The sequence below is a fragment of the Pyxicephalus adspersus genome, chromosome 8 (genome assembly GCF_032062135.1).
Source record: "Pyxicephalus adspersus chromosome 8, UCB_Pads_2.0, whole genome shotgun sequence".
Taxonomy (NCBI): domain Eukaryota; kingdom Metazoa; phylum Chordata; class Amphibia; order Anura; family Pyxicephalidae; genus Pyxicephalus; species Pyxicephalus adspersus.
Window position 1 is genome coordinate 11689811 of NC_092865.1, and position 17526 is coordinate 11707336.

The 17526-nt window shown below is 39.9% G+C and overlaps 1 protein-coding gene across 1 annotated transcript in view; it reads left to right on the plus strand.

Annotated features, from left to right (window-relative positions):
* Positions 1 to 17526, plus strand: part of AK5 (adenylate kinase 5) — a 137519-nt gene that overhangs the window by 74090 nt on the left and 45903 nt on the right. The window contains exons 7-8 of the mRNA XM_072419503.1: positions 6678 to 6768; positions 16210 to 16286. Of these exons, the coding sequence (XP_072275604.1) occupies positions 6678 to 6768; positions 16210 to 16286 (168 nt within the window). The remainder of the gene's footprint in view (positions 1 to 6677; positions 6769 to 16209; positions 16287 to 17526) is intronic.

The window sequence follows — 17526 nt, forward strand, 5'->3', positions numbered from 1 at the left end:
TTTTGGCCCATTTTGAAGCTGCATGGGACTTTTTGGCTAGATTAGTGACTGAGGATGAAACCTGGCTCCACATCTATGATCCTGAAACCAAGGATCAGTCAAAGGAACGGCGCCAAAGCGGGGCCCCACAGCTAAAGAAGTTCCAAACCTAGAAATCGGCCAAAAAAGTCATGGCGTCCGTTTTATGGGACAGTATTCTGTTGGTGGACTACTTACCTCAGGGCTCTGGCATCACCGGACAGTAATATGCTACCTTCCTGGACCAGCTGAAGGAGGCAATTAAGATGAAACGCCGTGGAAAGTTGACCAAATGGATCCTTATTTTGCAGGTCGATGCATCTGCGCACAGGTCAAACGTTGTGGCTGCCAAGTTGGACACCCTGGGTTTCCAATTGGTACACCATCCCCCCTACTCACCTGACCTGGTCCCTTCTGACTATTATCTGTTCCTGAATGTGAAGAAACACCTGAGGGGGCAACGTTTTGAGGACATTTCTGACGTCAAAAATGAGAGCTGGTTTGCGACCCAACCAAAGGACTTTTATTTGAACGGTCTAGAAAAGCTGCAACAATGCTGTACCAAGTGCATCAGTCTCAAGGGGGACTATGTTGAATAGATGTGTTATTTCATAACTCTGGCTCTCTACTTTCTGGGCAAAGCCAGAAACTTCTCAGCACCCCCTCGTATACCAAAGTCAACACAGCTACGCATACATCAATTTTTGAAACAGCCTTCAATGGCAGCACCTATACTTCTTTCATGATAGAGTCACTTTTCTTTACTTTTTGGGTCAGGATATAGTCTAAAGAGGATTTTGACTTTATTCAGGTGTTAAACTGTGACGAGTCTGCACTCCCTTACATGTTGTAAATATGTATTGAAAATGCTGATTCTATATGTAAAAAGAATTGCCTTAAAAATAATTAAAGGAAGCAGCTTAGACCTGCAGAGTACTAATGGAGCACCAACCATTTATTGTCCAAATGGTGGCCCAGATCTCCAGTGGCTTAGTCAAAAAATAAATGACTCTATTCCCAATACATTCAATCATTTGAACCTCTCGATGTGCTCTTACGTAATTTTTTATTAATCTGCTCAGACCTCCAGGACAATTTGTTCTGCTAGGAAGCGGAGAGATAGGAGCAGACTGAGTAGCTCCTGAGTTGTAGAGAACTGGCCCTGCATGTTCATATAATCCCTGGTTGAGGTATGGAGGGTGAGTTATTAAAGAAAATTAAGCAATTCTATTATGGCCCTGCAAGGGATAATTCAATTATGAATTATGAATGTGATGAAAAATCAATTTGCAAAGAATGCCCAATCATGAGCAATGAAATCTAAATAAAATGATTTTTCCTTGTACATAATTGAAAGTTTAAAGTCACCTCATTAACTAAGATAAGTGAAATATCATTTGCAAAAAGAAACCCATGTGAACAGCCTTCAGTAAATAAACCCCATATTATTAAGGAAGGAGGGAAATTATATTTTCGCTGTAATCCTGCAGCAGATTTAAGGTGGTGGTAAGTGTCCAAACCCTAATCACGCCTGTACCCATAGAACCTCAGCTGCTTTGACTATGCTAATTTATGATCCTCTTTGTGTGTCTATATTACCATCACATGCTATTTACCTAATAAAATGTACCTAAGTTCTATATTGATCAGCTTGTGGTAGACTGTAAACAAAAATTCTCCATGAAGTAACAGAACATCCATCAAAAGCTGTTGATAATTCTCTAAATGCTATTTCACCTTTAAAGTGAATATATTCAGTTACAGACTAATTCTGTTAATGTGGAAAGATGACACCGCCCTAGAGGAACTTAACTTCCCTCAGCGTTTGATCAGTGTCAAAAAGGCTTTTGTCACTTTGCTAACTCAATATGAAGATGTAAGTTTGAGATTGATTCGGTGTTATTCTTGCACATGTTTCTTTATATGTAAATTGTTGATATTTTATGCAGGATGACATTAATATTGAAAATTATGTATTCCATGCACAGTGTGTTCGCTATATACAGAATACATGGCCCATCAAATGTGCAACTAGAATAGTACAGGCAGTAAGTGTAGATATTCTGAAGACGCAGGGCAGGCAAAGACCTTCAATTTTGTTGACAGTTTTATACTGCTATGGTGTCAGTAATGCTTCTTGTTGAACAGAGTCAGTGACACATTTCTTACTCATTTTTCAGCTTTGCAATGTGGTTTACTATACATTGCACATTGCATATAAACCGCAAGCTCAGTTATGTGCTGTTGTAGACAAATAGTACAGTTTAGATCTCTGCTATTTCATTAGGCATGCTAGGATGGAGAATGTCCCAAATTAAACCAGTGGCCAGGCTTTGGGCATTCAAGTCATCACTTCTTAATAGCAATCATGCGCTTATTTGCAGAGCTCAGCAGAGCGCTATGCTGGCTACAAAATGATTGTGAAGACTGTTAATATGTCAATTGACTTGCATTTTTCTGTGCACTACTGGTTATCTTGTATCATCTTTGCACAGGCTTGAAGATAAACAATAATCACCTGTATGAACCTGCTATGCAGGAATGCTTGTAGCAGATGAGAATTATTGTGAATCACCATCTTTTTAGTTGTTTTTGAATTATTGATTATCTGATAGTTACATAGTCTGTCAGTTTAAAAAAGTTCATCTACTTGGAAAATAAACCTACTAAAAACCAACATATTCCAGATAAATCCATATATGCACAGCTGATCCTCAGAAGGCAACAAAGCCTTACAAAGCTTGGTTCAATTTGCTACAACAGAGGAAAAAAAATTCCCATGAGGCAATCAAATGTTCCCTGGATCAACAGTGTAATTTCTTTAAAACTTAATACTCAGTTATACCCAGCTATAGAACCTGCTAAAACTACTTACTGAGGGAGACCAGGATGATAGGAACATTTGTTTGTTTTAAACACCATTTATTAGGCATGTACAGACACATGACACAGGACAGTTTTGAATTTTTGAACAGGAATATTTTTGTACTTATTGGACAAATATAACTTTCAATGGTATATTATACAGTTCATAAGTGAGCAAATGAGATAATCTTATTGTGAAGGTTATCATACACTGTAACTTGTCTGTTCATAAGGGTTTTTTTAGTTCTTAGGGATGTTCCTTCTATTTCCCTTATTCATCCCTCTCTCTTTCTTTTCTCTTCTTTTGCACTCTTCTCTTCCACTTCTTGTATTTGTATCTCTTCCCTTCCACTCTTTGTATCTCTTCTCCCCTTCCTCCTTTAGCTCTCTTTCTTCCTTTTCTTTTTTCTTCTTTTCTCTCTCACCTCTAATATCTCTCTCCTCTCTCTCTCACTCATTATTCTTCTATTTGTTATTTGTCAGCGAAGCCCCATATAAATAAACATTCTAGTCACAAGCAAAGTAAATTGCAAACAATGTTGTTTTCAAACTGAACACAATTTCACTTGGCTAAGTGAGAAGATTTACTTTTCAGTAAATTACCAGCAATGCCTGTGAACTGCTGATGCACAGATTGTAAATGTAAGATTAACACATGCCACTTCTTGACTTTGGTGTCACATTCACAGTCTGCGGCCACACAAGCTTTCATGAATTTCTGTTTAGGGCTTCCCTGCAATTGAACTTGATAGAGTAATGGCAGCAGAAGTAATATAATGCTTTCAAACTGTCAGTCGCATATCCTCAGATAACAATGGTGGATAGGATCTGCGGTATGACTGGCACAATGTACCGCAGAAATGACTTCTGGTGAGCATTTATGTATGCTCTGCAAATCAAAGCCATTTAGAAACCTATTCACTCCTTAATAAACACTTTCTAGTGGAGTTTAGGTCATATTGGAGCATTTTAACCAGTATGTAAAGGTGCTGAGACAGCATGCTGCTGGGACAGAATAGAGCTTGTCGCCCTTGTATACCAGGACCAGACATTCTGCAACACACTTGGAAGAAACAACCCATGATTGCAGCATTTATGTATGAATCCATTGCAACACGTGGCTTCTTTGTCAATGTCTGCAGCTGGGCGGCTTTGGATTTTCTGATTATCTTTTATTTCTCCTACTTCCTCAAGCTTGCAATAAGCATTTATGAAAATTCTTTTCTGCTGATCTGTTCATCTAATAGAAAAAATCTGCTGAGTTTAATCAATAAAGTTTTATAATATAAAATCATGGGAGCTCTTACTGCTGATCTCCCCATGAGTATGCATGTACGGCTCATTGTCCCTTCTAAAGAAGACTGCAAACGGGCAGGTAAATTTGTTTTATTGCAGAGGAGACATAGCCTGTGTTACCTGCAATTAAGTGTCTGTCATCATGCAATGTATTCTCTTTATCCTTTTTCTTAGTTCAATACCACTAGTGGAAAACAGCTAAATATACTGTCTGTCCAAAAAAACCTGTGGGGTTTACCAATGCAGGGATTCACTGCTCTCAAATAGTGAAAGAGTAGTTCAAAGAGAATGAGACATAATTTTCACACATGGATTGGCCACCACAGAGTCCAGACATTAACCCCATTGAGAATCCTAGGCATGTGCTGGAGAAGACTTTACACTGCGGTGCGACTCTTCTAAAAGATTGCATTCATTTATTGCCACAACTCTGGATGGAAATCCAGTGTGCCTAGTGAATCTATATATCTGCCATGTGCGATCTAAGGCGATGTTGCTTTTGATTGCTAATTTCTGAGGATTGGAGTAGAATTTGGTATTGCCACTATGGTACTGCTTACTGTTCACTTTGCTGGAGGCATGAATGCCTTAATCATTCTTCATTCTTGATTCTGTACAATGCTAAGATTAGAAGAGTGAGGGTCTAAATCAGCCATTCTCAACTAGCATTCCTCCATTGATTTCCAGGGGTTCCATGAAGTGTGGCACACTGTCCTCCTGATGATACCTTCCTAATGTGGGCTGGCCATGACTGTGGCATGCAAGAGCCTTCTTTCCACCTATACATGAACCTTTAACCCAACCCCCACCCATACCTTTTCCCAAAAAAGACTGATACTCGGGTATGGTTAAAATGGCCTTCTGGCCGTTTATTGACTTACAATATTTAACATACCTTAACATTTAAATATGTATAAATAACAACATAAATAATAACCATAGCTTAATGCCAATAACATAACAATCCAAGTAAACCCAATAGCCAGGTGGCAGGTCCTCGACCATACTTAACCCCACCTAAAACAATAACCCGGGATCTACATTTCATTGATACACACAACTGCTCCCAGGCGCCACTCCACAGACTCAAAAACTATGTCAATTACGCATACCTCCCGCCATTAACCCTTTTCACCAACATTATTACACCAACTTGGAGACCCCATACCACCGATGGCTCTCCATAACCATCACCATGTACCATACCTTTAACCAACACAAGTTTTCCTTGAGGACCTCACACCGCCAAATACAACTTCCCCCTAAACCACCAACCTTTAAGGGTGGGCATATCTCAAAAATTCTGTTAAATTGAACTGCCCCTGGCCTTTTATAGCCTTTCTTTCCCCACCCATTGTTGTACAAAATTACCCAATCAATAACATATTAACAATCAGCCTCCCCCTAACACCATCTCCTAATCTTTTGGCCTTCCCCCCACAGTCATGTTGGCCCTTGCTTGGCTCCCCTCCTTGCAGGCTCATGGGCCTCCCTATATGCATAACCCTCAAATATCTTTTTTTCTATCTATAAGAAATACATTTAGACCACCATGGTAAGGGGAACAATCTTCAAACTGATCAAAGGCATTTTCCAATAAATTTATTTTAACAGGGGTTCCTCTACGGTAAAAAAGTTAAAGTGGAACTAAAATAAGCAATACCACTTACCTTTACTTCAGTAGATCCCTCTATCCCTTCACATCTGACCTCGATTCAGTCCTGTGCCATCCTAGCCTAGGTGTGGAGGAAGCGCCAGGTGCTGCTATCTTCTGCCTACATTACCCAATCCCACACTGTGCAGGCTGCAAGATCTGTGATCAACACTTTTATTACATTGAGGGGAACAGCCCTTTGTGCCCATCCCCTAGCAGCCCAAATCCTCCTGGAATATGTGATGCAGATAGTCCAGACGGCTCTGCGCTCCCACTTGATCTTTATTGCTCTGGCAGTAAAGACAGAAGAGGGGGCTTCTTCCTTTTTATTTTTTACATTTTTGATGACAGGTCCCCTTTAAGAAAGGCTGGTCTACACTCTTTTCTTAATTGTTCAATTACAAGATGGGATGCAGGTTGGTGACCAAGCAACTCAACTGAAGTAGATCAAAGTACAGTCACTGACCCAGCTGTCCTTCTTGCAGGTAGACATGGATAATAACACAGTTCTAAATCAATTGCCAGATGAAAAAGATGATATCGAACATTAAATTTGTCTATCTATTTAGCCACTGACCTGGAGTTCAGGAATAAATCTACTTGATGAATATTGATGAAATCTGATGTCTAATGTTTATGTTTCTCTGCAAATATTTGTATGCTTGTTAAATAATGTTTTTCTTAGCCTATGGCCATTGTCTCTGACAGCTATATACTTTGTGTAGGTGCTTAGAAGAGCTGTAGAACGGTCTTGTTCAACAGAACAATCTTCTGAGCACTCCGCAGAGGATATTATCAGTGAATACATGTGTAAGTAATAAGATCACTTTCTGTTTCTCTCCAGTTTGATGCCGACAGGGATGAGGAAGAAGTCTTCTATGATATAAGTGCTGCTGTTGACAGTAAGCTATTTCCTGCTAAGGAGCCAGTGGCAGGTGAGTGAATCACAATCTCTGCTCATCTATCTCGCTGGCCCAGATGTCATTTTACAGGCATTGTTATTGTAACTTACTCAGATCACCTGCTGTACTGCTAAACAACGCAGGTGCAGTTTTGTATGGTGAAATAGAGCTAGACGGGCTATAAATAATAAAAAAAAAAACACTGGTCTACAACATAAAACATAAAAACTGATTTGATGGAATTGTGTAAGAACACTGTACAGCCTAGCCTAGCATTCTATCAAACACTGTAGGCTGTGATTCCCCAAATCTTTTGACACTATAAGAGATAATGGTGCTATATATAATAAACCATTATATAGAAACTCTTATATTTACGGTTTCCTCCCACATCCAAAAACATGCAGGTAGATTAATTGACTTCCCTAAAAAATTGGCTTTAGACTGTGTTAATGGCAAATGACTATGGTGGGGCCATTAAATTGTGAGTTGCTCTAGGGCAGTGTTTTTCAACCGCTGTTCCGCGGCACACTAGTGTGCCTTGAGAGATCTTCGGGTGTACCGTGGGAAATTATCCAATTTCAGTTAATTGGTCCCAAAATGATTTATTTACTGCAAAAAATTTGTCTTCATTTGTCTATACCAGCGATGTATAGTGATAGGCAGAACCAAAAAAACTCTTCCACTAGATGGCAGCAGGTAGCTAATTTACGTGTCTGACTTTTTGGTGGTGTTCCGTGGGATTTTTCTAATTGTAAAATATGTGCCGCGACTAAGAAAGGTTGGGAAACACTGCTCTAGGGGATAATTAGTGCCATGACTATGAGTTTGTAAAGTTCTATGTAATATGTCAGCACTATATAAACACAAGAAAATAAACATAATGATAATAATAAGATAATAATTTTCCGTGCAGGGCAAAGTGACAAGGTCTCTCCAAAGTTCACCCCAGTGACTTTCTATATTCACTTTAGCAGTGCTTTCCCACCAAATGCTTCTGTTCTAACTTTTTTTATGAAACTATGATAGATATGTTACGATTAATAGAGCATTAACATAGCATTAAGAGAACTTTAGGAGTACAAACAATTTCAACATGCATAGCATACTAGACCATGAATCATTAGCTATTCTTTAAATGATTAGGGACACATAGGTACATAGGTATAGTTTATACTATGTATGTGTATAATGTATACCATGTGTTCCTCCTTAGGTCTAACAGCCCATTGCTAAGAACATGCAATGTGACTGAGGAAGTGGCATTTCCCACCTACCCTTAAGGTCATCAACACCAATCATTTCAATACAGTGAAGGTGGAAATAAGGGCAAGGAAGTGGAGGCTTTGCAGAGATCATGTCACTTTGCTTTGTAAAGGAATGTCTTTTTAAAATTTTGTATAACTTTAGATAAAGTAAAAAAAGATTAAAAGCCTCCTAGGTTTTAATTTCAACCTGGCAATCCATTGGTGAGATCCCCTTATTTTTTATTTTACTGGGCACAAAGCAAAGGAACATCTGCATCAGTGACAAAAATAACAATTATCGTTACAAAAATAATAATTCTGTTTAAACTTTCTGTGGGAAAGGGTAAGGCAGTCCGCTGCCATACTATACAGACCCAAAGGGGGTGAATGAACATTATCTACAACATGCTAATGCATCACTCCGTGCAGGAACATTAACTGTGAAGACACAAATAGATTGTTTAGTCAGACAAGGTGGTATTCTGCAACCTTAATTTAAACATTAGAATATATTACTGGCAGTCAGCACATAGTGTACTGTATCTGTATGCCCCCCAATGGCAGCCCCATAGGCCATGGCCTTTGTTGGCTTTGCAGAAATCCAGAAACATTTTTGAATTTGTATAGGGATGTATATTCCAACAATTAGGTGTTGAGTATGATCCACCATGACAAGTAAACTTTTTGGCTTCTACAGTCTATATGAACCACATTTTGACAGTGCTTGAAAGTGAAATCATAGTACAGTACAATCTCTCTGTATCCATTGAATTCATGTCCTTGTCAAAAGGTTGCTCCTATTTGTTGCTCAGTGACATTTTCCAATCATGTTCCGTGAAAGAAAGGCATTCTCTAGTTTGTGACATCGAATTCTGAAGGCAAAGGCCTTGTGCTGCAAGCCTTCTATTCATTTGTTCCTTTCTCTATATCACAGGGACAACGCCAGACACAGCACAGAGGGACTCATGTTTTTGTACTTGGCTTATGATGGCATTTAGCACTGTTGCCAGGGACAGCATCTGTGATAGCCAGAATACAAGAGACAGTTCAGCATATGAATCCTCTGTTAACCCTCTAAGGGCCATTATACAGGAATATTATCATTTTCAGAATTTGGTTAATAGAAGAATTTTAATGCTTTTGAGCAAATTTGTAAAAATTTCAGGATATTTTAATGCACAGCTGGCAAGCAACCCTTAACAAAACTATCATGACATAACTTATTCTGTTGACACATTTTGGGATCACATATAAAGTACTCCTTGCAGGGTTCTTTCATGCCTGTTGGGCACTCCCATTCCATAAAGATGGATCAGGGTCAACTAATCTAAACATATATACATACATAAAATGTACTGCTGTTTGTAATGGATTTCAGGTCAAGCAGCAGCATAAAAGCCTCAGACTGATTTGCCCCCAGCAAGGTAAGAACTAGAGCTGTGCAAAAGGCAAAGGTAAAATTGCCTGCTAATTGCAAAGCTTTAGCTCTGACTAAGCAGGGGTGAAGTTTTGTCAGACCACTGCATAGAGACTGCTGCTTACACACAGTAGCCCTCTCTGCACCTTTCTTCCGATGTTTAGGGATGTAATGCTGCCACTGGATTTGAAATCCTTCACAAACAGTAGTATGGCATTACCCTCTTTCAGCCCACAATCTGTAAATGAACATTTTTAAACCTACAACCTTTTACAGCCAGTAGCCCTCATGTTGCACAGATGCAGGCTCTTGATCCCGGCTGTCACTGACAGCCAAATTCCCACTGACGATCAAAAATCAATCGGAATAGTTCTCTCTTGTGAAACCATTATGGATGAAATGGTGATCCCATACAGTACCAGTCAAAAGTTTGGATGTCTTCTCATTCAATGGACGTTTTGATTTTTTTCCACATAGTAAGTGATTAATTTTAAACACACACACATACTATGAAGGAACACACATGGAATTAAATTTTTTTTTTATAATATATTTTTCTCAACTTACCCACCTTTTGCTTTAATGACGGCTTTGCAAACTTCTGGCATTCTCTCAATCAGATTTACGGGGTTGTCACCTGGAATAGTTTTCTAATACCAGGTGTGCCCTGTCTCAGGGTAATTTCTGTAAAGCTGCGTACACACATCAAATTTTTCTGGCCCGATAATCGGCATCGGCCAGATATCGGGCGAGAATCTGGCGTGTGTACAGCCCAGGTCGTTCATCGTCCGTGGATCCGTCCTGGCGGATCCACGGACGATGAACGATGAGCGATCCTAATGCAAGGGAAGGGGGAGAGCGCGCAGCAGGGTGCCGCTCCGTCGTTCTCCCCCTCCCCTCTCTATAGAGCAGAATGGTGCTGTATGTACAGCACTCGTTCATGCATCGTGTAGTTCTTTGTCGTTGGAAAGGATCGAGAAAGATCCTTTCCAACGACAAGAATTGCATGTGTGTACGCAGCTTTATTCCTTTCCTTGCTACTGTGGTTGAGACAATCAGTTGTGTTCCGCTGAGGTAGGGTTGCTACACAGTTTTAAACAGTTAGCCCTTTGACCACAATTCTATTCCATATTATGGCAAGAACCATTCAACTAAGTAAAGAGAAATGAATATATATGCACTTAGAAAGCCATATCAACCCAGGGTTTATATTAAAATGGTACATCAAATAAAAGTCTTATTTGTTCTTTTAAAAAGTCTGGAAATTATTCAAAAATGCAAATTAGGATCAATGTCAAATTAACCAAAACATATTGACCTTCCCAAATTTGTCCAGGGCCATTAGGCATGGATAACTTTTGCTAATTAAATGATTAAGAATGTGGCATTTGTTGCACCTTCAAATTAGCTGATTAGTTTTGCTTTAGACTTTAATTGGGCTTAAACAAACTAAGCACTACTAAGGGCCCATTCACACCTGCCAACTACTGCAAAGTACAGCAATGCACCACACCACACACATACTGACATGCTGCGGTGCCATCCATCATACTGAATTTAATTATATTATTATTGTAATTATTTTTCAAAGGAAATTGCTTGAAAATCTCTGGTTGTTTACAACACTTCTGCATTATATTTTTCCATTTAAACTACTTTGGAGAATTGAGCGAGTTGTTTTACAGTTCTCAACCTGAAGCTTTCAACTTTAGCTACTGGGTAGATTGTTGTTCATGCTGTTCTGTTTATTTTAAAGATCCACATTTAAATTAGGCTAAGTTTTTACCTCAATAAGTGATCAATAATGGATGCACTTCTTATGACCTTCCAGGTATATAACAACATGTGAGACCTTATTCAGTGTCAGCCAAGAATTACTAAGTGAGAAGGCACAGGATGTGATGAAAAGAAGAAATTTTATTACAATATTTTAATTGCATTTTTAATCAAGTGTTTATCCCAGCATAACTGAAAGCTAATCATTTTTAGAGAGGAAACACTTTAAGATGTAAACACTCATTGGATACAAGTACTGCAATGATTCTAAGCACAAAGATCAGTCTTCAAATACCAGTAAATAAGTAAACAACCCTCTCAGTTTACTCTATTTCCCTCCTTCACCCCCACTCTCTTTGGTTCTTTGTCCCCTTTTTCTTCTGATCTTTGTCCCCTTTTTCTTCTGATCTTCTCCCCCATTTACTCTCTCCTCCTCCACCTGCTATCTCTCCTTTCTATTCATTTCACCCACTCTTTTTCTATTACCCTCTTACTCTACCCACTTTCTCAAATCTCCTTATTGTCTGTTCCACTCTCTGTCCCCTATCCTGTTACTGCTTCTTCCCACACTCTCTCCTATTCTCTTTCTCTCCCTCTCCCTCCTGCTCATCTCTGTTTCACCCCCTGTCCCTATTCCCACTAACATTATCCCCCCAATCTTTATTCCTATTCTCATTGTCTTTCTCACTTCTTCCCATTCTATTTTACTTATCTTAGCCTTCTCTCTCCACCTCTCTCTACCTCCCCTCACTCTACCCACTTTTCTTAATTTTTTAAACTCTCCACACTCTCTCAACCTCTCACTTTCTCTTTCTACTCATTCTTCCATTCTGCCTTGCACCCTGTCTCCTTCTAATTGTTTTATTCATTCTATCTGTCTCTCCTTCCTTCTCCCCATTCTATCCTTATCATTCTCTCTCCTTTTCTTCTTCATGATTTAACCCTCTCTTTTTCCCTCTTTCTCTCTCAAACCCCCTTACTATACCCAATCTCTTTACCCACTTTCTGTTTTGTTCTTCCACTCCCTCTCTTTCTCTACTTTCTCTGACACTTTCTCCCTCCCCTCTCCTTCTCATTGATTCTCACATTCTGTCTATCTCTAAAACTTTACTTTTTCCCCACTCTCCCCCTCTAATCCCCTCTCCTTCCAGTTGTTTGGCTCTTTCGCCCTTTCTATCTGTCATCTCTCCACTATCTCTCTCTTTGTGCACTCTTTTTGCCACACTCTTGCTCTCATCCTCTCTCTCCCACTTTCCCTCTTTTTCCCTCTCCATCTAAGTCCATCTCCATCATGTTGCTTCTTTCACTTTTGCAGGCCTTCTCCCAACTCTCCTTCTCTTGCTCTCTCGTCTACTTTGTCCTCCTCACACTACCCACTCTCGCTCCCCTCTCCTTCTTATTGCTTTTCCCATTCTTCCTCTCTCCCTAAACCTCTCCCTTCCATGTACCCATTCTCTTCCCCTATCTCCCTAACCATGTCTCTTTATTGTTGCCTCTTTTACTGTCTCTGCACTCTTTCTATTTCGTTCTCCTTCCCCCCACTTTCTATCCCCACTCGTTCTGCCATTATTTCATTCTCTCTTCTCCACTCTCGCTCTCTTCCCTCTCAATCTTTCTTTGTATACTTTATCTGCTTCTCTCCCCGTCTCCTACTAACCCTCTCTTTTTCTTGTTGCCTCTTACACTTTCCAGCCGTCTCCTGTTCCTATCTCTTGCTCTCTCTCCTACTCTGTCCCCCTCACACTACCCATTACCTACCCTCTCTCCTTCTTGTTGCTTCCCCCATTCTCTCTCTCCCCAAACCTTCTCTGCAATCTATCTCCTCTACTTCTTTTTGTCTTTTTCTCCCACTTTCCCTCTCTCCTTCTTGTTGTCTCTTTCCATTATTTCTCCCATTTCTCCCCTTATATTCCTCCCTCTTTCATCCTGTTTTTCTCTTCCCCCATTCCTATCTCTTGGCTTCTCTCTTTTTTTACCCTTTTTTTCTTTTTCACCCCTATTTGTCTTTCTGATTTTCACATACTCTCTCCTCCCTGCTCATTCTATCTCAAGGTAGATTGCTTTTACCTAGTGAGATCTGACTGATTATACAGTGTATAATTTACATGTAAATATATTCTGCATGGCAGATCCTCCAGTGTTTGTGTTTTATTGCAGTGTATAATTATAAGAAAAGAGATAACCTTTTACTCCTCTCATTAGTGCTGGAATAAAAATTTACAGCACTCTGCTGCAGGCTAGACAGTTCTACCTTGCAGGCACCTGATAAATGTTAATAGGCCTCTCTGCTTGTCTTATATTTTGTAAGGGTTTTTCTAACTTACATTATAATTATTACATTTTTCAGTTTTTGCCTTTTGGGTATGTGTGCATGTTTATGTTAAAACAAGAATGCATGCGTTAATACTTCCCAATAGCACTGTTTATATTAACTATACAAGATAATTTATCTATTTCCAAACAAACAAGTTTGTTAAAAGTTCACATTACAACATTATCATGGAAATCATTCGTACATGCAACTTATCTTTCACCCCATGCACCCCTTTCATCAGCAGTTTCTGGTGAATAAGTATACTGTATATAACTGAGCACAAATGTACAGATCTAAATCTGGGATTGGGCAGTTATGATTTAGGTTACGTACACATGTCAGATGATTCTCGTCCAATAATCTCTCTAGGGCTGATATCGGATGAAAATCTGTTGTGTGTACAGCGCTCAACGTCCGACATCTGGACAACCCTCCTGGCAGATCCATGGACGACGAACAAGGAACGATCGTAATGAAAGTGAAGGGAGGAGAGTGCAGTGGGGTGCCGCTCTGTCGTTCTCCTCCTCCCCTCTCCATAGAGAAGAATGAACGAAGCTGTATGTACAGCATTTGTTCATGCATCGTGTAGTCTATTGTCGTTGGAAAGGAATGTGAAAGATTGTTTCCAAGGACAATTATTGCACATGTTTATGCAGCCTTAGTTGGAGCTGCTGATTTTCGGCAGGTTCTCTCTCCTCTGGTGAGGTTCACTAAGTCTTTATAGTCTGGGGTTTTTTGGATCTTTTAAAGAGTAAAGGGAGAAAGGGTTGGGGTGCAAGATGTCCAGTCACTACATAACTCATAATATGGAGGAGTAAGCATCAAAAGCACCAAGCCACTGCCAAGCTCTCCTCGATCATCTTTCTCTTTGTTCTTAGGAAACTCACCTGAACTTTAGTCTGCTTCCATGGATAACCTGTGTCAATGACCATAGCTGGCTTTTGGCATCCCAAATTCAGATGAGGTAGCCCCTCTCTTGACATTCTCAGAGTACCAGTGCAATCTTGTCCTCTGGAACAGGGGTCTCCAACCCCAGTCCGCAGACCACTAGTAGGCCATCTGACAGGTGGGCCTCGGCTCTGGCCAGTGCACCAGTGGGGTCAGGAGAAGGACTGCACTGGCCAGAGCCATGTCTCCCGTACGCATCACAGGCTCAGGGCGGTGGATGGCTTGTGTCTCTGGACACAACCCGCCCACTGTCCTATCGCAGGCTCAGACCTGCGATTGGGCAGGTTCTGGCATTTATGACATCACTCTAAGGGACGTTTCTTCCCCTTTGAGTGACACACGGCTCCCCGCTCATGTGCGGTCCAGAGTCCGTGCATTTAGTGAGCTCCAAAAGGTTGGGGACCACTGCTCCAGAATCATCAGTTGAGCTTTTCTTACCCAGATTATCCTTGTTCAGGCCCCAGTCAAACCCAGGGCTCACGACTGTTTAGGCCCCAGAACCTGGCCTGGACTAGACTAGACCAATTCTCCCTTTCTCCTGAGATCTTCATATATTTACCCCTTGGTGAACACCCTCCTGAATGGGCACCAATCCACTGATTGGTTGAGGAGAGAAACATTTACCAGTGAATGGTTACTCTCTCAACTTTATACAGGGAAATCTTCCCAGTATCAGGAGGAAACCACCAATCATTGGTCTAGGAGAACTTCTAGACACCATAATACATTCATCTCCTATAGTCAGACTAAATATATGAATATGTAAGCAAGGGAGACTTCTAGATTTCTTTTAACAGGTGAAGATCCTAGGTCCCTTTTTCCCGCTTACCTTCTAATTTGAAAGAGTTCCTGTTGTTTAAAGAGCTGAAATTTTAATGTGCGAACACAACTAAATGAATTGAGTGATTCCTCCCCTCCCTCTTTGCCTGTTCAGAGAAGGCTCTATACAAATCTTCAACTGTAGGGAGAATAGTTACTGCTGTGCTCTCTCTTTTTGAAACCTAGGTTAGCTTTCCAATAAATCACAATTCCACAAATTAAAATACCCTCTGCCTCCCACGGCCTGTGAAACCAAATCCACTGTTGCTTTTATTTAAAACAAACAAAGTATTCAAACTTTTTCTAGCTGTCTTGTGGCTTGTCACAAGAATCGAAAGCTGTCATTCCTCTTTTATTCTTCTGCGGTGGAGTTTGGTCCTGATTGATGCAAAGAACAGGTTCACATATTGGCATGGCTGCCTTTCTCTGCATTGTTTTCCTTTGAGCCCAGACTGGTGTGATGTCCACAAAACAACATGGTGTTTACAACAGCCTGGGATCATAGAAAGTGGTTTGAATAGTGCTGGGCATCGTTCAACTTAAAAGAGGTCTGGCAGTGCGGGAAAGTACTGGAGATAGGGTAAGTATTTTAGTGAGAGCTGCATTCCCTTTTTTTAAACACCATGTGTTCATTACTTAAAAAAACACATGGAGATCTGCTTTAAGAACAAAATAAATGTTACATAAAGACAACTGCTGTTCTGCAAAAAGATATTTTTGTAAAATATATGTCAGTGAAGTTAATTATCCAAAACCTTGCTATCTTTGAGGGATGCGAGATCTGAGATAGAGAGCGTCTTGTTAAACGCCTCCTTTTCTCCCAAGAAAGAAAAGAAATGTTAAACATGAATTAATGTGGAATGGTTCTGTAAATGAAGTCAGTGTGTAGGTGTTATCATGGAAAAGTGAACAGCAAAATAGCCAATTGCTAAATGCTTATTTTCTTCTGACAGGACCGAGCGAGCTTGACCTGAGCCTTATCATAGACAGCGCGGAGACTAGTGAATCTACATTGGTGTTTGAACATCAGGTGAGTTATAATATTGTACACATTTTCTCTTCTGCTGCACATCCTGGTATTATATTATTCATGGAGAAAATGTCACACAAGAAAGTATTAGGAATTCCTGCAAAGCGGGAATGCTGAATTATGGAGCTAATTCCGCTAAGTGCTGCATTGAGTGAGTCAGATCCTCTTTTATACATGATCATTTAAACTAAGTATAACCATTGTACAGAGTAATAAGAGCTTTATTAAAAAATAACATGACGTACAGTACATGCTTGTCAAAGTTAACTTTTAGCTCATGAACAGGGGAAAGAAAGTTGGAATCTGTCCATTGAAATTATAAACCATCTCCAGGCAATGATGGTGATGGGTGCCAGTGTGTAATTCCAGGTGGCTCAGCACTAAGCATTCTTTTCTAGGGTCCCAGATATGGGTTTTGTGGCCAGAGCACACATTGCATATAATTTGTATTTGTTTCCTTTAAGAGCCCCAGGTTCTTTCAGCATACAAAGAACATCCAGGTAAGTTAACTGGCTTTCCCCAAAAAAATTGGCCTTTAGTATGTGCAGGAGTTGGACCATTAAAAAATGAGTGTGGTGAAGACATATTCTGAGGGAAAGTTAGTGACATGACAATGGGCTTTGTAAAGTGCTATATAAATACATGAGAACAAAAATTAAGGGTGATGGGACAACGGATGACAAGGACAGAGACAAATTAATCAAATGCACAAAGTTAGTGATGACCACATATATCTCTTTAAGGACACCTGTACATGATCAGATATAATATTCTATGATCGTAATTGTTGTTAATAAATCTTCTTGAGGTTTTAGGGTTCTTGATGGGGAACAGATGGACAATTCTCATAACTTTTTACAGACTTGGTATAGTATGATAACTATGATTGCAAATATGATTAATTTTTTCAGTTAAAGAGAAAATATTGATGTGTTTGTGGCCCCTATAAACTAATGAAAAGGTCATATACTCCTAGTAGAAAGCTCAGCAGGTCTACAGAGTTTTGTTTTTCAGAAGAAAACAATTTCAAGGTAGGCACACATTTTGTATTTGCCTTGTGGGATCTCAGGGCAATTCTAGAATTGGGATGGTGGCGAGGTAGATGCCAAGCTTGGAAATTGTGATGAAATCAAATGAATGTTATAGTGATGCAACTCCCTATTTCTGTAATGCGCCTGGGCACACAAACCACAGCCAACTCCAAAAGTCCTTTTATCAAGTTTTATTATAGTCATAAAAC